Source organism: Amaranthus tricolor, chromosome 15 (assembly GCF_026212465.1).
Source record: "Amaranthus tricolor cultivar Red isolate AtriRed21 chromosome 15, ASM2621246v1, whole genome shotgun sequence".
NCBI classification, from domain to species: Eukaryota; Viridiplantae; Streptophyta; class Magnoliopsida; order Caryophyllales; family Amaranthaceae; genus Amaranthus; species Amaranthus tricolor.
The window spans coordinates 18,053,968-18,075,915 of record NC_080061.1 but is presented as its reverse complement, the minus strand read 5'-3'; the positions used below and the strand labels follow the sequence as shown (position 1 = coordinate 18,075,915).

The 21,948-nt window shown below is 37.0% G+C and overlaps 3 protein-coding genes across 5 annotated transcripts; all 3 read right to left on the bottom strand.

The window, feature by feature from the left end:
• Positions 1-4,440: 4,440 nt before the first annotated feature.
• On the bottom strand, positions 4,441-6,752 carry LOC130801113 (uncharacterized). The gene is made up of 7 exons (XM_057664873.1): positions 6,649-6,752; positions 6,381-6,558; positions 5,728-6,337; positions 5,432-5,619; positions 4,717-5,194; positions 4,595-4,644; positions 4,441-4,497 (listed from the first exon to the last, which is right to left on the bottom strand). The coding sequence occupies exons 1-7, from the start codon at positions 6,750-6,752 to the stop codon at positions 4,441-4,443; spliced, it is 1,665 nt and encodes a 554-aa protein (XP_057520856.1).
• An 857-nt stretch (positions 6,753-7,609) lies between these two features.
• On the bottom strand, positions 7,610-8,543 carry LOC130801112 (uncharacterized). Its single transcript, XM_057664872.1, has 2 exons — positions 8,258-8,543; positions 7,610-8,073 (listed from the first exon to the last, which is right to left on the bottom strand). Exons 1-2 carry the CDS (start codon positions 8,541-8,543, stop codon positions 7,610-7,612), a joined length of 750 nt encoding a protein of 249 aa, XP_057520855.1.
• Positions 8,544-16,232: 7,689 nt separating this feature from the next.
• LOC130801161 (RNA polymerase sigma factor sigA) lies at positions 16,233-21,729 on the bottom strand. 3 transcript variants are annotated; one of them, XM_057664944.1, is made up of 10 exons: positions 21,382-21,729; positions 19,585-20,329; positions 19,114-19,312; positions 18,921-19,013; positions 18,017-18,145; positions 17,715-17,768; positions 17,536-17,613; positions 17,355-17,417; positions 16,816-16,928; positions 16,233-16,650 (listed from the first exon to the last, which is right to left on the bottom strand). In XM_057664944.1, exons 2-10 carry the CDS (start codon positions 20,250-20,252, stop codon positions 16,542-16,544), a joined length of 1,506 nt encoding a protein of 501 aa, XP_057520927.1. In that variant the 5' UTR covers positions 20,253-20,329; positions 21,382-21,729; the 3' UTR covers positions 16,233-16,541. The 3 variants fall into 3 exon arrangements, with proteins under 3 accessions (XP_057520927.1, XP_057520926.1, XP_057520925.1); XM_057664943.1 differs by having other exon boundaries at positions 19,585-20,244; XM_057664942.1 differs by having other exon boundaries at positions 21,292-21,549.
• Between the last annotated feature and the right edge of the window lie 219 nt (positions 21,730-21,948).

Here is a 21,948-nt window from a genome sequence, read left to right as displayed (position 1 = left end):
ACCCCTAGGTTATAGGAGGGACGTGCTACCCATAATTGATAGGGTAGGGTGGCTAAGTAGTCTTGGGAGCAGCAAAAAAAAGAGTTAATATGATTGGACCTCGAATGATATTTAAAAAGATCGCAAAAGCTGCTGCCACCCATCTCGCTCGATCTGACGAGCCACCATCCGGTACAATATCAGAAACTTCAAATATTGGTTAGATGTGAAAATCAGCTCTGCTCGACCCGAGCCATCCCGCTCGACCTGGTCAAGCGGATGTTCTGTACCCTTGAATTGAATCCTGCTAATGATCAGAAGCTACTGGAAGATTGACTGCAGCTCGCTCGACCAGAGCCACCTCGATTGACCGGTCGAGCGCCCTTTAGAAATGTGATACTCAGCTTCTGAACTACTCGAGCTACCTTGGCTCGAGCTAAATCTGGTCGAGTAGGTCTAATTTAGCTTTTTTTGAAATGTTCTTGTGGCCTGGCTCATGATGTTTCACTTCTTTGAGCCCTCGGTGTTTAGGTAAGCAATGTGTGCAATAAAGTGGGGCTAATTTGTACTCGATTTTGATGATTAGATCCTGAAATGAAATAAAACACCAAAGCAACAAAACAAGCGTAAAATCCAATAAAACAATGCAATAACATATATTTTCCTCACGCTAAACAAGCCACTTATAGGAGTAAAAAATAAAGATAAAATGTAGCTAACAAACTCCCCCAAGCCAGACCCTTGCTTGTCCTCAAGTAAGCATTGTATTATCGTAAAGAGAAAAGATAGGGAACCAATAGAGATGCACATGAATGATCTAACAACAGCTATGATCATAAATGCACAAGCCACATTTTGTCAGAAGATGTATGATAGATTAGCAAGCTATGATTATCAGTTCTAAAAGTTTGAAGTGTGTTCCTGTTCTACAAATCATTTTCAAAACAAGTTGTCAATCAATGACCTCAACATACTGGGTCTAAGACTCCCAAACCAATCACAATGGTCATTAAATGAACCTCACTTTGTTGGGTATGTGGCCAAGGATGAAAAAGATAATTCCCTCAATAATTTCTAAGAGTTATACTCATTCTCTCATCCTATGGCTCAATGAAGAAGGATGTGAGCCTCTAATGGAGATGTGTCAAAGTTTTGCACCTCGGTACTCAGGGTCTCAAAGGCTTTTATGCTTTATTAGGAGGTTGGTAGACTATTCAAGAATGGGAAAATGTGATGAAATGGGAAGGTTTCTTAAAATGAGGGTTAAGTAATGAAATGATCGAAAAGAGGGTGTAATGTGATGGAAATATGGAAAGGCTAATGTGATATCATCACTAGTCATATGATCAAGAGGAAAATTTGGCATTTCTACAATAAAAAGCTTTCTTCTACTTATCATCATTCATTCATTCTTTCTCTCTATCTCTCTTTTTTAAGTAATTTGAAATCAAAATGTATATATATGGGAAGTATATTGATTCATATAGAAATTCAATGTAATTATTAAGAACTTCTATAATCTATAAAATATAGTTTATATTGAAAAATAACACAAGATTCAAGAAGATGCAAAAGGATGTAGAAGATAATGTGATAGGAAATGCCAAAATTATGATCAAATTAACTATAGTAACCTTAACTATTATGTTCAAAGGTATGTGTAATTAAAGATGGATGATTAGTAATGAAAGAAATAGTGGTAAAGGTAAGAAGGGAAAAAATAGGCATAGTCTAACACAAACAACTAGATTCACATTAAGCCCAAGTCCTCAAATCATGCCAAGTATGCTACAAATCCACAATCTTATAAGTAGACAAGTGATATGTGCGGAGGAGACTCAATCATGACTCATGGGTTTGAAATATGTCCATAAATGCCCAAAGGCGGTGCCACAAACCAAATCAATGCTCAACTATTGTTTTGAAAACTCAAGGTTCACAGGATTGCAAATCAAAAATTTAGAAGAAATAATCTAAACTTGCCATGGTATCATACATATTTTATGAATATGGCCCAAAATAAATACAAGTACGCTATTAAAGATCAAAATGTGCATGAATGTGATTCAAGGCATTGAAAACACAATCAAATTAAGAAAATAGTAAGCTAAATTACAAAAGCAATAAAACGAAAAGAAAATTAATGAAAGCATGCATATATACACAAGAAGAACATAAGGGGACCATATACACAACACCTCCCCCAAGCCGAACTGAGCAGTGTCCTCAATGCGACAAAAGGGTTTTAGAGAAGGTGCTAGGTCTCTAGTCATCACTCTCATCTCCTTCATCATCATCATCATCATCATCATCATCATCTTCCTCATCATCATCATCATCATCATATCCCTCTTCCTGTGCCCTAGGACCAAAAGACATACTAGCGCTCCCCCCCCCCCCCCCAGAATCATAAACATAACCAACATTACCTGGTGGCGGTTTGTACCACGATGGGTGCACGTGATCTAGGGCAATATGCCCCTGCTGGTAATGGTGGTTATATATAGAATATTGGCTACGCTGGTAATCGACCATGAATTAGTCGAACCGGCTCTGCTGCGCCTCTATTCGGTCAAACGCTGATCAAAGCCGTCCATACGCAGATGTAAACACTGTAGGGAGGCCAGGACGGAATCAGGGTCGGTATGGTGGGGGTGGAGGTGTTGCATGAGAGGTGCCACCAAACTCGTAGGTAGAGGATTGACCTCCTTGCTCAAATGCAGGTAAGGGGCGACGTTCCTCGTTTGTGGAAGAAGAGCCACCTCGTCCTCGGCCGGAGTACTAATTGTGGAAAGCATGTGGTGGTGGCCTTTCCACTGCTAGAGGGTCCAGTGCCCTCCCTTCTGGTCTAAAGAGATAGGTGGGACGATTTGGGATTAAATCGGAGAAAGCTTGGGTGGGGAGATGGATACCGATTTGCTGGTCATGAATCTTCCACTATGTTTGACCATTAGTAAGCTCTATCCACTTAGATTGAACTTAATGGATCATGCTGATGGTGGTGGTCTCTCTAGATAGTACTCCTTCCCCTCTCCAACCAAAATGCATAGCAATTTGAGTGATAAGTCCGCCAAAATATATCGGTGTACGAATAGGATTAGTTTCATTAATGGTATGGTGGAATGTGTGGACTAGAAGTCTAGCTAAGTTAAAGGTTAAACCCCATTCAGGGTGGAGAAATAAGCCTAAAATAATCAAATCATTATTGTTGGCCTTATTGGACTTAGATTTGGCCATGATGGTGAAGGCTATGAACTTGAACCAAATCTTGATGACACGCTGCAAGTTGGTCAAGTGTTCTCTTGATATTAACGACCAAATTTGGAAAGGGCACTACTCATAGTCTAATCCCCCTCCCGTGTCATTCAGACCAATTAAGTCTGCAAGCTCAGTTGTAGTGAGTTGCCGCTCAATTCCATCTATCCTAAAATATAATGAGGTTTCCCCATAATCATCATGTGTTATGTTCAAGGAACTCAGAAACTCGAGGACTAACTCGGGGTATGTTTCTCTATGCATATTAAACATAAAACCCATGCCTATGGCTTTAAAGAAATGCATAGTATACTCTAATAAACCTAGGTTTCTAAGCAGATTAGCACAAATAAACCTAGTGAGAATAGGTCTTTCCTTGAGGTTTTGAAAATTATCTCATTGATCTTCATTCCTGAAAACAATGTTGGGGTAGTCCTCATCTGGTTCAATTATTGGTTCTTGTTGCGGTGATGGAGACCTCTCTCTCCTTCTTTGCCTCCTAGGTGCCATAGCTTGTTTTTGTTGATAAATTCCTTGAAACTAAGACTCACAACAAGCAAAGAACACAAAATCTCTACTAAAAAGCAAAGATTAATTAGTAGAAAACAAATTAAAACTCAAATCTTGAATAACAAATTTTACCTCAATCTTACAAACCCTAATTTGGATGGATATTGGTGAGAATGGAGCAATGTGGATGCAAATGATGAATATGAAGAGTGAAATGTTATTGTTAATGAGTGAATGTAGAAGGATTAAAGGATTTTAAGGCTTAGGGGTTGAGTTTTTAGTGAGAGAAAGTGAGAGGAAGTGATGTTGCTCGAGTGGAGAAGGTGAGAAATGAAGTTTGGGTCGTGCAGATCTGGTTTTAAATATGAATTCTAACAGAAATTGCTCCACGCTCGACCGAGCGAGCTTACTCGACTTGTCGAGCGAAGTAAAGTTCTCATTTTTCTTGCATTCTGTTCTTCTGCAGAGCATTCTGGAAAAATCTTTCATTATTGCTCGAGTGGTCGAGCGAGCTATAGAAGGGCTGCTCGACTATTCGAGCAACTCCCCTGTTCCACTGCTGATGCCTGCTGTTTGCTCGACCCGAGCCAACTTTGCTTGACTAGTCGAGCGGTGTGTTTTTTAGTTGATAACTCATTGAGACCACCTGCAGTGCAATGATATATTTAAAACACCCTTCTGCTCGACCCTGCAGTACTAATTCTGCAGATTTCTCAGTTTTATGCATTCCATGAACAACTCAACTATCAAATCCTGCATCCATCAACTTAGTACAAGCATGTTATATAAAATATGATACATAAATGAAAACAAAAACAAGAAATAAAAGTGAATATACACAAAAACATACCAAAGTTGGGTTGCCTCCCAACAAGTGCTTATTAGAGGTTGTTAGCTTGACTGTTGCGCATTACTCATTCAGAACACGTGGGGGCTCAAACGGCATTACCATTGGCCCCATTAAAGACTTACCTGCGCAATAGTGTTTGACACGTTGACCATTCACCTTGAATGTTTCCCCTTTCGCATTCGACAGCTCAATGGAACCATAGGGGAATACCCGTGTGATCTTGAATGGACCCGTCCAACGTGACTTTAGTTTTTCTGGAAATAACCTCAAACGGGAGTTGAATGGTAAGACCAATTGTCCAACCTCAAAGTTCCTTTTGATAAGACCTTTGTCATGCCATCGCTTGGTCTTTTCCTTGTATAGCCTCGAACTCTCGTACGCATCCAAGCATATCTCATCAAGTTCATTGATATCCAACAATCTATTCTTACTAGCACATAGTATAGGATAATTAAGGGCTTTGATTGCCCAAAATGCTCTATGTTCAAGCTTTACTGGTAAATGGCACGGCTTCCCATATACTAACTTGTATGGTGTAGTTCCAATAGGGGTTTTGAATGTTGTTATGTAAGCCCAAAGAGAGTCATCCAACTTGTTTGCCTAATCTTTTCTCGTCCTTGCAACCGTCATCTCCAAAATGCTCTTAATCTCTCGATTGTTGATTTCAGCTTGGCCACCAGCTATGGATGATAGCCTAGACCAATCTTATGATAAACCTTATATTTCTTTTATACACCTTCAAACCTCTTTTCCAAGAAATGTTGCCCTCCATCACTAATCAATACCCTTGATGTGCCAAAACGTGGAAAAATGTGTTTCTTGAAGAACTTAGTAAACCACGCGCGCATCATTGGTGGGAGATGTAATAGCCTCTATCCATTTCGACACATAGTCAACTGCTAGCAAGATATACCTATTCCCATAGGAAGATGGGAATGGTCCCATGAAATCCATCCCCCATACATCAAAAAATTCGATTTCTAGGATGTTGTTGTGCGGCATTTCATTTCTTCTTGAAATATTCCCTGTTCTTTGACATCTATTACAGGATTTGACATAAGCATGTGTATCCTTGAACAGAGAAGGCTAATAAAAACCACAATGAAGAATTTTTGCAGCAGTGTTGGAGGTACTAGCATGACCTCCGCAGGGCAGATCGTGACAATGTGAAATAATAGAAGGTACTTCTTCTTGTGGAACACACCTTCTAATTACACCATCAACACACAGTCTATACAGGAACAGGTCCTCCCAAAAGTGTCTCTTGACATCATAGAAAAACTTCTTTTTCTTCTGAGATAAGTATCCATCAGGAATGATTCCACTTGCTAGATAATTAGCTAGATTAACATACCATGGAACACTTTTCATACCTACAGCTAAGAGACACTCATCGAGAAATGAATCGTCAATTGGAGCTTCCAAACTTGCTCCATCATCATGAATCAGCGGGGATAAGTGGTCGGCAACAACATTCTCCTTACCCTTCTTATCCTTCACTTTTAAATCAAACTCTTGCAGTAGGAGAATACACCAAATCAGGAGAGGCTTGGCATCTTTCTTTATTGTTGCATAATTCATTTGAGCTGGATCCAATGTCTTATTTGCATAATAGATGGCATGAAACTTGCCATCCTTCCTCTGACCCAAAATAGCCTCTACATCATAATTACTTGCATCACACATAATCTCAAAGGGGAGACTCCAATCCGGTGATTGGATGATAGGAGCAGAGATAAGAGCCTGTTTTAATCTGTTAAAAGCTTCAAGGCAATCGTTAGTAAACAAGCAACGGGGCATCTTTGGCGAGAAGCTCAGTTAGAGGCCTAGCAATCTTGGAGAAATCCTTGATAAACCACCGGTAAAAACCAGTGTGAACAAGGAAACTCCTTATTTCCTTAACATCAGAGGGAGGAGGCAAACGCTCTATGATCTCTACTTTCGCTTGATCTACCTCAATGCCCCTGTTGGAGATAAAATGACCTAGCAGTACACCCTGTAGTACCATGGAATGGCATTTTTCCTAGTTTAGGGTGAGGTTGGTCTCCTTGCACCTACGGAGCACCTTTTCGAGGTTGCTTAAGCATGCTTCAAAAGATGTTCCGTACACAGAAAAATCATCCATAAAATCCTCAATGAAATCAGAGAAAATGGCCATTATGCATCGTTGGAACGTCCCGGGGGCATTGCACAGACCGAAGGGCATCCTTCGATATGCAAAGGTCCCATAGGGACAAGTAAAAGTGGTCTTTTCCTGATCCTATGGATGGATAGAGATCTGAAAAAATTCAGATTATCTATCCAAATAGAAAAAATATGAATGGTTTGCCAAACGTTCCAACATCTGATCTATAAAAGGCAAAGGGAAATGATCTTTACGGGTTGCTTTATTCAATTTCCTGTAATCTGTGCATATTCTCTAGCCCGTAACTGTTCTAGTGGATACTAACTCACCCTTATCATTCTTGATAACGGTCATACCACCCTTTTTCGGCACTACCTGTACGGGGCTAACCCACGTACTATCAGAGATAGGGTAGATTATGCCTGCGTCAAGTAATTTCTGAACCTCTTACCGCACAACATCTATCATATTAGGATTCAATCTCCTTTGAGGTTCTATAGATGTGGTATGATCATCATTAAGAAATATTCTATGCATGCAAAAAGATGGACTTATACAAGTGATATCATCTATAAAATACCCTGTGACACCCTTGAAATTTTAATTAATGTAATCAATTGGTCAAGTTGGGTATTATTTAGTTCAACATTAACAATTACTTGATAAGTTTCATTTTCTCCTAAATAAGCATATTTTAATAATGAGGAAAGGGGTTTTAGATCTACTGGAGGAGGCGTGGATCTCTCCTCTTTAACCGTCATAGAAGCCTACAAAATTGTTTCTTTCACCGGTACCGTATAGAAATTTAGTTCATCAACAACTTCCTTAAACTTGTGGCCTCTAAGCACCTTCCATCCTGAACTCCTTCTAAGATTGACCTCAAAGGGTCATTAATACTGTGGGTGTATAATCTCAACCCTTGCTACTTCTGCTCTGCACAGGGTTTCATCGGCGGGGCCTTTCATCATTGAGGAAAGACGATACTCAACGTTCTCCCCCAAGATATTCAATGTGAGCTTGCCATTAAACACATCAAAAACAGTCCGTTCAGTCTTCAGAAAATCCCTCCCAAGAATGATAAGTATGACATGATCTTCAACAATATCCAAGATCACAAAATCACAAGGGACATAAAACTTCCCTATTTGAACTGGCAAATCTTCAACAACTCCGAATGGAAACCTTACTGATCTATCGGCTAGCTGTAAAGACATCCTAGTTGGCTTGATCTCAGCATTGATCCTCTTACATAAAGATAGCGACATGATACTCACACTAGCTCTCAAATCGGCAAGTGCTTTATTGACTAAAACTTCACCAAATGTGACTGGAATGGTGAAACTCTTGGTGTCATCTTCATTTTTTGACACCTTGCACTCTAGGATAGCGCTATATCCCCCCTAGTGTTTCTACGCCTGTTTTTGGCAGTTTCCTTTTGTTTGATAACACCTCTTGGATGGCATTGATAAAGGCAATGTTTATCTCAAGCTTACTCAAAAATTATAAAAACTTCCCATATTTTTCTTCAAGCTTGTGACGCGCTAATCTTTGTGGAAAAGGAACAGTTGGTACATATACATCAGTAGTGGGCTGCTTTCTCTTCTCTGAGGCAGGTGCTGGTTGTTCCTCCTTTTTCTCCTCATTAGGTGTTTTTTCCTCTACTACCACCTCTTCTTCTTCATTGTCAACAACAGCCATGGGTAGAGGATCATAGGTGGTGCCGCTTCTTAGTGTAACTGCATTTACATGCCCGAAAGGGTTTTTCTCGGTGTTGCTTAACAGCTGTCTACTGGGTTTTGAGAGTTTGCTCAGTTGTTGCGCCATTTGTATAATACTCCCACCCCTCAGACCGCCGGTGACTACTCATGGAGAGCGTAGAATGGTCCCACAGATTAACACAAGTCTTTCCAGCGCACTTTGGCCTCACTAGTGCGCGCTCGAGAAAACTTCCCAAGAGGTCACCCATCCTAAGATTGCTTCCTACCAAGCACGCTTAACTGTGGAGTCCTTAGCAAATGGGCTCCCATGAAAAGAAGATGCACCTTGTTGATATGAGTAGTCTATCAATCCCTTTTCAAGCTAAATTTGGGGTATTACTCTCACCCCCATGTAGGAATACAATGTCCTCGTTGAACCGTAATTTCAGGATCTTTTTCCCCTGCTCGGTGCACTGAACAAACAATCAGCCGCAGTGGCAGGGTTGCTCTAATACCATTTATAACACCCCGGCCCCTCGGACCGCCGACGACTACTCATAGAGACTGTAGACTAGCCCCACAAATCAAAACAAGTCTTTCTAGCGCACTTTGGCCTCACTCGTGCGCACCCGGAAAAACTTCTTAGGAGCTCACCCATCCTAAGATTGCTCCCCACCAAATACGCTTAACTGTGGAGTTCTTAGAAAATGGGCTCCCATGAAAAGAAGACGCACCTTGTTGATATGAGTAGTCTATCAATCCCTTTTCAAGCTAAATCTAGGGTATTATAATTTGAGCCATCTGATTATCAATGGATTTGTTATGTGCTAGAATCTGCTGGATAGCACTAGAAGTATCAACATTAATCTTGGACTGAGTGGCAATGAAGTTCTTCATCATGGACTCCAAATTTGATTTCTGCAGTGGGTTTGGCGGTGGAGGTCTTTGAAATCCTAAGGGTTGTTGGTTATATGTTAGTGGAGGTTGGTGATATGATGGTGGGTTCAATGATGTATTGCGATTTTTATATGAAAAGTTGGGATGATGCTTCCAACCTTCATTGTAGGTGTTGAAGTATGGGTTGAATGGTAGCTTCCCTTAGTTGTACACTGCATTAACCTGTTGACTTGATGTTGATTCTGCTGTTGCACACTCTGACGGGAAATGACCTTGGATTCCACATACTTCACAAGCCTTGAATGTGTTCCCTGCACTCAACTAGTCCATCCTTCTTGCCAATGCGTGGACAGAGTTTTGAATAACCAGTAGTTTGCATACATGTCCATCTCCTTCTTCTTCTTCTCCCAATTTCAGGATTTATAGGTACAAGATTTTCTTTTCCTTGAGACCTAGTTTGCATACACTACACTCAAAAATCGAGGTCAAGTGCAAAGTGAAGAGAAAAATGAAAACAACTCAAAATGATAAAGAACAATGAACTAACTAATCAAGAAAAACAATTAATGAAGTCGCCACTCCTTGACAACGGCGCCAAAAACTTGATCGGGACTTTACGTCTTTCAATAGTAATACCACAAGTGCACGACGTAGCTTAGTACGACGGCAAGTACAGGTTGAATCCAGGGAGTGGGTGTTAAGTTAATAGTTTCTCGATCGATTAGTATGTTCGAAAGCGTATAAAACGATGTTTGGTGATAGAAATAATTAAAGCAAACAATTAAAAATACTTAATGAAAATGAAGCATAAAAGTAAATAAGAATGCAATGAACTAAAGTAAGGATAAAATGATCAATTAGCTAAGGAGGCATAAGCTAGAATTTCTCACTAAAGTAGTGTTTACTAAACTTTAACCTAAGTTCATGGATGTCATGTTATGGGGAAGAACGTATCATAAATACTAATGTTCTCTCTTGAGCAACAAAAGCTTCCAAAACATACTCAACTACCTATTCTCATGGAGCTAAGCATAATTTAAGATATGAAGTACATGATTACAAAATCCATCTTTAACCATAAACAACACAACCAAGCCAAAGGTAAAGAAAGCAATTTAAACTACATACATGGTGATGATGCCTAGTCTAAGCCAAAATAAGCTACTCACTCATACTCACATTGAGATTGTAAATTACAAACAAGCTAAGAACCATAGATGAATGAATTAAACTAGAGTACTTCTAAAAAGATGAATGCAATATAAGTTAAAGAACTACAAGCATGAATATATGAAGCTAAAAGCAATTAATCCAAGATAACTAGGTGACATGAATTGAAAACAATAATAAGCAAAAGATAGAAATTACTCTTTTAGGTTCAATCTAAAGATGAACAAGATGATTGGTTATGATTCAAAGTAATACCTTCCAAAAGCTTCAATAATAATACACAAATGGTTGAAGAATCCAAATTGCCAACTGTTACAATAAAGGATTGAAATTAAGATTGTAATTGGAAATTGAAAGTTCTTAATCAAATTGAAAGAGAAATTATGCTAAACATTAATTCTCAATTGAAATAAAAGTTAAGCTATGAAGAATACATAAAAGTTACTCAAAATGAAGGGTGAAATCTGAGATGTTGAGCTCCCTCTTCCTCATCTCTATTTATAGCATTCAAAACAAGTGGGGGTGGTGATTTCATGATTGCTCCACCACTCCTAGGTTATAGAAGGGAGGTGCTACCCCTAATTGATAGGATAGGGTGGCTAAGCAGTCTTGGGAGCAGCAAAAAGGAGTAAATATGATTGGACCTCGAATGATATGTAAAATGATCGCAAAAGCTATTACCGTCCATCTCGCTCGACCCGTCGAGCCACCATCAGGTACAATATCAGAAACTTCAAAAATTGGTCAGAATGTGAAAATCAGCTCCGCTTGACCCGAGCCATCTCGCTCAACCTGGTCGAGCGGATGTCTTGTACCCTTGAATTGAATCCTGCTAATCATCTGAAGCTACTGGAAGATTGATTGCAGCTCGCTCGACCCGAACCACCTCGCTTAACCGGTCGAGCGACCTTTAGAAATGTGATACTCGATTCTGAACTGCTCGAGCTACCTTGGCTCGAGCTAATTCTGGTCGAGTGGGTCTAATTTGGCTTCTTTTGGCTTGTTCTTGTGGCTTGGTTCATGATATTTCACTTCTTTGAGCCCTCGGCATTTAGGTGAGCAATGTATGCAACAAAAAGGGGCTAGTTTGTGCTCAATTTTGATGATTAGAATCTAAAATGAAATAAAACACCAAAGCAACAACACAAGCATAAAATCCAATAAAACAATGCAATAACATATATTTTTTCCTCACGCTAAACAAGCCACTTATAGGAGTAAAAAATAAAGATAAAATGTAGCTAACATCACACTTCAAACTTATATAGGTAGGTTCTCATTACGTATACAACATATCCCCGTGAAATGGATACAACATCAAGAGCTCTTCAACTCATGACCTTGAGAACTTTCAATAGACGACTAACTTGTTCGTTACGGTCCAAAGCAAGTGTGGGTCATTAAACTTGTTGCTTACAAAAATCAAAAGGAATTTTACCACATTGCATTCAAGACACGATGTTAGTTGCGTGTGAATTGGGCTTTTCCAATTGACTTTCATTGACATAATCTAATTTCAATTGACGCTTGTTCAATTGAATCCCTACTAATGGCTTTAGTGAATGAATCTGGCAAAAGGTATGACCCCATTAGTGATAAGTCCTTGCACTAGGATATGCCTAAGATCAATATGACAAAATTTACCATTATACACTTGACTATAAGCTCTACCCAAAGACGTCATGCTATCTGCATAAATTGCCCCCGGCGAAATTGGCTTAGGTAACAAAGGTATCTCAAACATGAGATTCCTCAACTACTCTGCTTCACTTGCTGCCGAGGTAAGCGCTATAAATTTTGCAGACATAGTGGAATCAACTATACATTTTTGTTTCTTTGAGGACCATGAAATCACAAGTAAGAGAGAAAGTAAAGATAAGAGTAGAATTTAAAAATTGTATATGACATCCTTCCCCAAGACCCCTATTTTGACAAGTCATAGTATACCAAGAGTCGTGCCTCACTAATTCCATTGATGATCAAGTTTAATGACCATACATCAATTTCATATTAATTGTGGTATTTATAAGCATTATTCTATTCCACTAAACCCATTGTAACATTAGAATAAAAATGAAACAAAAAAGGAATACAATGCCCATTGATCAGAGTAGACGAAAAGGCAAACTAACCCTAGCAAAACCAAAAGCCGAGTAGGCTTCGGTTCCACCAACAGGAAAGCTGAGTTGGCTTTTCGTGCTGACTCGGTTTCCTATTTTTCCTTTTGTCCTTCCCTTTGACTACTAGTGGAAAAAATTTCATCTACCACATGCAATATGCTGCGATATTTATTAGAAGCAGCATAAAATAGAGTGAAAAAACGAAGGAAAAAAATTAGACTATATTCTGCGGCAGCATATAGTCTAATTTATTTTTAAAAAAATATAAAATATACTATATGTTGCAGTTCTCTGATAACCGCAACATATAGTCTAATTTATATTTTTTTTTAAATATAAATTAGACTATATGATGCGGTTTTCAAGAACTGCAGCATATAGTCTATTTTGTACTATTTTCAAAAAAAAAATTGCCCCTATGAGAAGTAGTATGCTTGTTTTCAATTCAACATTCTACATTCCCACCCATGAAGGCTTCGCTCTCCTGTTGAAACCCATGGTTTCATACTCTTCTTCTTAAGTTGTTGTTGTTGTTTCATTCCTCACCATTTTCGTTCTTCTTTACTTCAGATTTTCGTTCTTCTTGATGACTTCATCCTTCAACATTTGAAACCCTACATTTGGAAACGCACCATTCTTCACCATCTTCGTTTAGTTTCACTGCACCTTTTCGTTCTTCTTTTTCCTTAACATTGAAACCCACCATTGTTGCTTAGTCTTGTTCTTCTTCTTCTTCAAAAACCCACAAAACCCATGAAAGTAGGGATTAGTCTTGTTCTTCTTCAAGGTATAATCTTTTCAAGCTTAATTTAAGTTCTTCAAGCTTCATTGTGTTTTAGAGATTAAGTTTTTTTTAATACTAATTTTGAATTTGCTTTTCATTGTAAGTTACATAACCTAATTGTAGAAACAACATTATCATATCTAATTACCAAGGTATGTAGCTGTATAATTGAATGTGAATATTTTACTTATGTAAGTAGTTGTATATTTGAATGTGAATATTTTACTTATGTAAGTAGTTGTACATTTGAATGTCAATAATTTTGTTTAATTAGGATTTTTAAGGTAGATTGAATGTAAATAATTTACTTATGTAAATAGTTGTATATTTGAATGTGAATAATTTACTACTCATATATGTATTTATTTTTAAGTTTTACATTTTTTCTAGTCGATGTTATTATTAGTTTGTTAATTATTTTGATTTATGTGTATTTTGTCAGAAAAAATGGTTTTTTTTTTGTTTATATTTTTGTAATTAAAATATACATTATTTGAATAATTTAAATAATATAAAGTTTAAATAGGATAGATATGTGTTAATTAGGGTTAAGTACATATGTTTAAAAATGATTGTTAATTTGGTTTTTTATTAATCAAACTTAAGATGACAAAAAATCGTTCTTGGATGTATGGTAGCATTGAATCGTTAGAATTTGTTGATGGGGTATTAGAATTTTGTAGTATTTCCGCCAAACATCAAGTTAGGACGGGAAGAGTTGGTTTTTATTGTCCATGTGTCAAGTGTGGCAATGTATCAAATGTAAATAGTGTTGACATTCTTAGGGAGCACATACTTCGACCTGGGTTTAGGGCTCAATATTATGTTTGGGTTTGGCATGGTGATGAGGGAATTTACAAAGAAAAAAATGTTGTTAAGGATATCAATAAGGATGTAGATCGTGTTGATGGGTATGAGATAGATGAAGAGAATGTCGATGAGGATGTAGATTGTGTTGATGAGATGATGGAAGGGGTCGACGATGAGTTAGGAAAACGTCCTCGTGTTTTTGACTTACTTCTCAAAAGCCTTTGTACCATGGATGTACAAAGTTCACCAAACTAATAGCCGTGTTGACAATTTTCAACATTAAGTCAAAGTTCAATTGGAGTGACACTAGTTTTACAATGTTATTAGATGCATCAGGTGAGATGCTTCCTGATGGAAATGAACTTCCAAAGTCGACATATTATGTCAAAAACTCATGTGTCCTTTCGGCTTAGAGTACCAAAAGATTCATGCGTGTCAGAATGATTGTGTATTGCATCGGAATGAAAATGAAAATTAGAAGAGTGTTTGAGGTGTGAGTTATCGCGTTACAAGCGTAAAGGGGCTGGGGATGCTAAAGGGCCCCCCGGCTAAGGTATTGTGGTATCTTCCAATAATACCTAGATTCAAGCGCTTGTTTTCTATAAAGAAAGATGCGTTAAATTGGTGTGGCATGCATATAGGGTGAAGAAAGGTCACTTGCTCACACATCCAGCTGATTCTCTGGAGTGGAAGACTATTGATAGGTTGTATAAGACATTTAGGAATGAAGATCGTAATTTAATCCTCAAACTTTATACGGATGGAATGATTCCATTCGACAATCTTAGTTCTCAACATAGTACTTGGCCGGTACTGTTAGTTATCTAGACTCTTTGGTTGTGTATTAAGCGTAAGTACATTATTCTTTCGCTTCTAATCTCGGGTCCTAAACAGCTTGGGACTGACATAGATGCATATCTTACACCTCTCATTGAGGATTTCAAACAAATGTGGGATGAAGGGGTTTCCGTGTTTGATGCACATGCTAATGAGGAGTTCACATTACGCGCAATGCTTTTATGCGCCATTAATGATTTTTCGGCATCTGGCAACTTATCAAGGTATAAGAACAAACGAAAGAAAGCATGCCCAATATGTACCGATGACATGGAATCTACGTGGAATCCTAAGTGCAAACATGTATTCATGCACCATCGAAAGTTCCTCCCATGATATTACCAATATCGTAAGAAGAAAAAGATGTTCAACGGGGAGGTTGAGGACAGTGTAGCTCGTCGACCGTTGACCGTTGACCGGTTATGAGGTTTACGAACAAGTTAAGAAAGTTGAAACTATATTTGTTAAAACAGGGCAAGTGCTTGAAATTACGTGCCACGTTGCGTTTTTAAGGGTTTTTAAGCTTTTAAGACACTAACTCGTTTTAACTAGTCCAAACTTGGTTTGTTTGGAAAGAAATAAGGCATACAACAATAATTAGTATATATTATAGTTTTGAAATGGTTACAATTGAAAAAAATAGGCATGTCCTTGATATTACGTGCCAACTTGTGTTTTTAAGGCAATAACTCGCTTTAAGTAGTTTAAACTTGGTTTGTTTGACATAAAACTTGTCACACAACACTAGATAGTATATATTATAGTTTTGAAATGGTTCGAATTGAAAAATAGGCATATGCTTGAAATTACGTGCCAAGTTGCGTTTTTTAGGGTTTTTAAACTTTTAAGGGACTAAACTCACTTTAAGTAGTTCAAATATGGTTTGTTCGGTATGAAACTTGAAGCACAACACTAATTATTATATATTATTGTTTTGAAATGGTTAGAATTGAAGTATTTTCCACTAGTGGACCCCCCATTGGACCTTGTATTTTTAATACACTTTATTCTACTGCTATTTGTAGCACTTGGTAATATTTCTTAGGGATTAATATACACTAAATGTCTAATATATATAAGAAAGAGAATTGAAGGGAAGCAGTCTCCTGCACTTTCAATTGAACAAATTCTTCCAACACCAGAAAGATTTGGAAGAAAAAACTCAATAAACATAGTGTAAAGGACAGCTGATGAGGGATGATTAAAATAAAATACCATTCATGTCAAAACTCAACTTGTATTAATACATGATCCATAAAGTAGTTGTATTGCGATTAGTAACCCCTTAATTATATGCAACTATACAGAAATCTTGCTTAACCTTAGGAACCAGAAGATAAACCACATTGATTTTCGACTCTTGAGCATAGACAGGGATATTCTAAGTGTATGCTCCTCATGCACAACTTATATACTCAACTGTAGGCAGGTGAACATAATTTCTGTTTTATATATATACAGTCGATAAGCTCTACAGTAGACTATGAAGTGTGAATTGTATGCCATACTAATGTTTTACTAGCAAAGCCTCCATCCTTCTCTTTCTCGCCGCATGTTTTAGTTTCTCTAATGCGATCAATCCAACCTGTCGGACTCTTTCTCTTGACAAACCAATCCTGGAAAATACCAGAACGTATGTCATCTAGATGAACAAATAAATGAAACCAAGATAAGTTCATAACCTTCAAAATGTCAGGATATCCTCGGGCTTAAGTGACTCTCGGACTTTGAATTGGAGAGGCAGAAAGAAAGAAGTGGGATTGATGGGCAAAGCATCTAACCTTTTGCTAATATCTTCCCAAGTTAAACATTCGTCACTGAGACCATAGTAAAGACGTATTATATCTCTCTCACGCTCCCTCAGTGTTGTGTCGATAAGATTGCTTACTTCATGCTGCAGAAAATAGAGATAATTTGTTACGCAAACTTAAAATAAAAAGTATACATCTCATGTATACATTTTTGATTGTAACACGAAACTCATGGATTTTAGACCTATATGTGTAAATACGCGATTCGCTATCATTCTGATACAGTCGTCAATCAAAACTGCCTAAAATGCAAGTTATAAGCAACTTCTGAAGAGATAATGTGCATAAATGGCAAACATCAGGTTTGCAGGAATATATTTCACCACTACGTGAGCCAGAGTGTATTCCAAAAGAGACTTTTTCCTTCTTAACACTCTTAACGAATCATTTTTAGTTCTAAAGGTGGACAACCAACCCATTCCAATCTGAACTCATAGGTTCATAAGATCATGCCTGATGCCATTCAAGTCTTAACGTAATACGTACAAAATAACTTTATAGTCAATTACCTTGAGCGCCCATTCATCTACACCATGCCATGGGTTATTTTCAAGGCGATTATCTGCAATATACTGATGATTAAAGAAAACAATGCATTAGGAAAGAGATCAGATAATCATGAAAGTCAAAACAGTGTCCTTAATCGAAGGACGCCAGTAGTAGTGAGTTTCCGTTCCTCAATATACTTACACTATGGAATGTTTCTCCTGGTAGACCATTCAAAGAGGGAAAGGCTTCCCTATCCAGTGATAGCACAGATCTCACAGCCTGCAATATTACAATTAACAACAAGAAGTAAGAACAATGAGAAGAGAGATGCCGCTTTTATATGGATTTTTAATTTATCGACATTATCAATATTTAATTACCTCAGTCGCATTCTTGATTTTCTTATGAGACATGTTCAAAGATTCAGATATTTTCTGCAAATAAATTTTGTATATTAGTATTGTTTATAACAAAGGCTAAATAGAAACAAGAGCTCTTCAGTATGGATGTACTAGACAAGCTAAGTACGAGTAAAGTACTTTCTAAAATTAGGAAAATGTGGAATTATTTGAAGTTGCATTGATCCAGATGCTAATGAAATAGGGTATATATCAAGTACTGTATATACTGCAGTTACAGAAGTTTCAGAAGATAGTTTATTAAGGAATAAAATATAACGTACATCAATTGAAGGAGTTATCCCCTTCTCTTCAAGTTTGTTTTTTGCACTGCGAATTAAACTTAATCTTTCATGGAGATGAGTAGGTAACCTCAGAGTTCTTGAATTTTCCACAAGTGCTCTAGACACTCCCTGCACACATAATCGAAGTTCAGAATGAGCTGAAGAGACAGGCTAAATAGCTTAAAAGTAATGTGGTGATGAATTAAAGAGAAACCACAGTTATTAATGCGTATTGAAGTTGGTATTAAATCAACTGGCCGAAATTTTTATAGTGAATAATGAGCAGGAAGTGAAGAGAAACCACAGTTATTTCATAGTCATGGATAAAACCGGAATGCATGTGCATTACTAATTGATCATTTATACCAAATTTAAGTGTCATGTTTATGACTTGTATAGTTATATACAAAATACTCTCATCAGACTGCATCATATCTGTTGCAATTTACAAATGGCTGAAGTAACTTGGGTGTTCCATTCACGTTTATTCAATCTCTAAGGTGACTTATGTCATACTGACTGCTTGCTTATATAAAACTTATCTTCCTTAGGTTTACCATTATGCGGTGAAGAATGTATTGTTAACCAAGACAAAAATTAGAAAACTTGTGGAACGTTCAAATGCAAAAGCAAATAAATTAGTGACTTAGTGGTGCTCTTAGAAGGAGAGTGGAAGTTCAGTTGCTTCAAATGTCGATAGAAAAGTCCGATTATATAGAGGTAAATGAAGTGGTACAACAGTGTCTTTGTTTGTCATTTAATGATTGAACTAATGATTATAAGTGTCATTATGGAAGCCTTATATAGGATTTATACTATATCAAAAAATGTAAGTTTTAAACTGTTATCTAAAAGAAAAGCATGTATACTTGTTCAAAGAAACTAACAAGAGTATTTAACTTACTTGACGTATCCACCAGTAAACATATGTGGAAATCTTAAAACCTTTTGACGAATCAAACTTCTCAATTCCTCGAAGAAGTCCAATCAGTCCTCCCTGCATGAAGATTAGAAGAGTTGCACATTAAGTGTTAATTATGTGCTAAATGAAGCATGAGGATAAGTAAAGTGGATGAAGGTTTGTTTAAGATATTTACCTGAACAAGGTCAGCCATGTCGGCACCCATATTCTCATACTTTTGAGCAATTGACATGACCAAGCGTACATTGCTCATAGTCAACTTTTCTCTGGCTAGTGCACATTCAATCAGTTTCGATCTTATTTCAGCACGATTCATTCTTAATGAAGTTGCAAGTTGATCATCTGAAGGTTCACACCCGAGTTTCTCCTTCAGTCTAAGAAAGAATAATGAAAATGATCACTATTAGCATCATGTAAGGTTAGTTGAAAAGCAACATAACCCATAACAGAGATAGTCCATTGCCAAAAATAGCTTAAAGGAAACTGCTTTTTTTGATATATATATATATATATATATATATATATATATATATATATATATATATATTGAAATATAAATCTATTCCAAAGCGAATGCGAAGCTAGATCCACGAGTCTGTTTAAGAAAAAATGAATAGACTTAATTCTTTGCTTGTATATGGTATACCTTGATTTATGCTCCTCCAAGGATAGCCCAGCTTTAATCTTTCGAGATAACGTCACAACTTGGGCATGAGTGAGTAATTCATCATTTGTCACACCTCTCACGTAGCCTATAAAGCGATTGTGAAGCAGCTCACTCACAGTACCCACAGAGGATTTATCTCTCTTACCTTCTTTTGTGAACCTTTTCCCCTGACTTCTCTTCCTAGCATTTGTTCTTCGTACTCGAGCAGAAATTCCTGATGACGTGACATGCGATTCCTTTGGGATATTCTCCTTAGGCAGATCAGTCGGGCTTGCGCGTTCAAAGGAGAGCTCTAACTGCTTCTCAAGCATAGACTTTTGAAGCATAAGGAAAGCTTCTAAAGGTGTTTCAGGACCCAAAGTTTTCTCTTCCAAAGGAGAAGATCTAGGAATCCATGGTTCAGAAATTGGTGGAATGATAGTAGCACCATCTATACATTCCTTAAGAGCCTTGATTGATGATCCTCTGTGATTAAAATTAGCTGATTTCCTTGCAAGAATCACGTTTTTTGTAGGAGCAAGCTGCTGTTGTTCACCGACATAAGAGAGCTTTTCGGTAAGATCAGAATAATAGAAAGAGGTGCTCAAAAGACTTTTTCCAGCACTAAGCCCAACGACAGCAGCCGTGCCCATCTTAAGCCTGAACATGCAACACCATCAGAACATGTATTGCATAACTCCAAAGCTAAAGTGAGTCGCTTTACCCAAGGAGATTCTTTTACAACCTGCCCCATATCTCTATGTTAGCATCCTCATAATTTTAGTTTCTCTATATTGTTTCTTCCTTAATATAGGCAGGGATAAGGGATTGCTATAAAAAAGGCGTGCAACAGGAAACAACACCAATAACATCACCACCAATATGCATAGACTGTACAGTGAGTTCGCAGACACATATAGTACTAGAAATTTAGAATAAAGTTCGACACCCTCGAAATCTAACAAAGAAGACACCTAGAGTAGAACGAGTCAATTCAGTATCACAAAGCACAACAATTTTTTGTGAAACCACCTCACACCATACTTCTCCCTCCCATTTGCATTCAAATAAACTCTGGACTCTGGACTATGATTATAACATGATAAATCAATAGGGACGGAACAAAAATCGACAAAATGCTATGAAGGCCATGAGCAATTTTTAAAATTATGATATTTTTCTAATAATTTTATATCTTTAAACACCTATCTCCGGTCAAATATATTATAGATGCTCAAAACCTCCGATGTAAATCATATGCTCTTCTTATTAAGTGAAGTTGTAGATGAAGTTTGGAATCAAAACTGCGTGCATTCACATTCTAACCCCGCATTGAAACTTTGAACTTTTAGGTAAATTTACGTGTAATCGTGTGGAAGATACATCAAATAGAAATACTACCTAATCTCTTATACCAATTCTAAAAACTAAAACAAAGAGGGCGGATTAAACAAGACAGGAACACCTTCAAACTCCATTCTAAAGAAATTGCAATATGAAAACTTACCCAGAGGCCAGATATAATAAACAAGTACTTACAAATACATCCAAAAACAACAACTACTAAATGAACACATTCTGGCAGGAAAATGATACATGGGCAATCTAAATAACCAATGATTCAATCAAAAAAAAAAAAAAAAAAAAGCAGACTTCAAGAATCAGCAGTACATGAACAGTATATTAAGAGAAACAACGAATCCTCACAGTTAAAAAAAATCAAAAGATCAGGTATTACAGGATCAAGCAAAATTAAGAAGTGAAATGAATTAAGAAAGAAAAGGCAAATTTTAGTACCTTTATTTTGAGGTTTGTAACGGAGTTAGTTGACAAGAATCCAGCGAACAGCACACTATCTATACAGTAAATACAAGGATTAAATGGTTTGTAATCGTAAGCATAAAAATGAGATTATTTTTGTGTGATTTTGTTGTTTTCCTTTTTTGTGGCTGTGGTTGTTCTGGTTCACCTTTACACAACTATGTCTATATGGACTATACATACCACTATGGAGCTGTTGAAATTTTAATTTTTTTTTTTAAATCTTTTTTTTAAATAATCTGTTGAAAGGTTTTAGTTCAACTAGTGTTTTTTATTAAAATAATTTAAATAATAAAAATTATTTAATATTTGAATCATGCTAACTCCCTTGTTCCAAAGTAAGTGGAAGAGTTATAAATTAAAATTAATTGTAATCGAAAGAGTTTATAATCTCTTCCCTAAAATAAAAATTTATTTCTATTATGAATCATGAATATTTGTATATCAGCATAAAAAAAACTTGTCACATACAAATAATTTACTAAATTAGTAAATTACTATTATTTATTTTGTAAACCTCCAATGTAGAAATTAATAGTATTA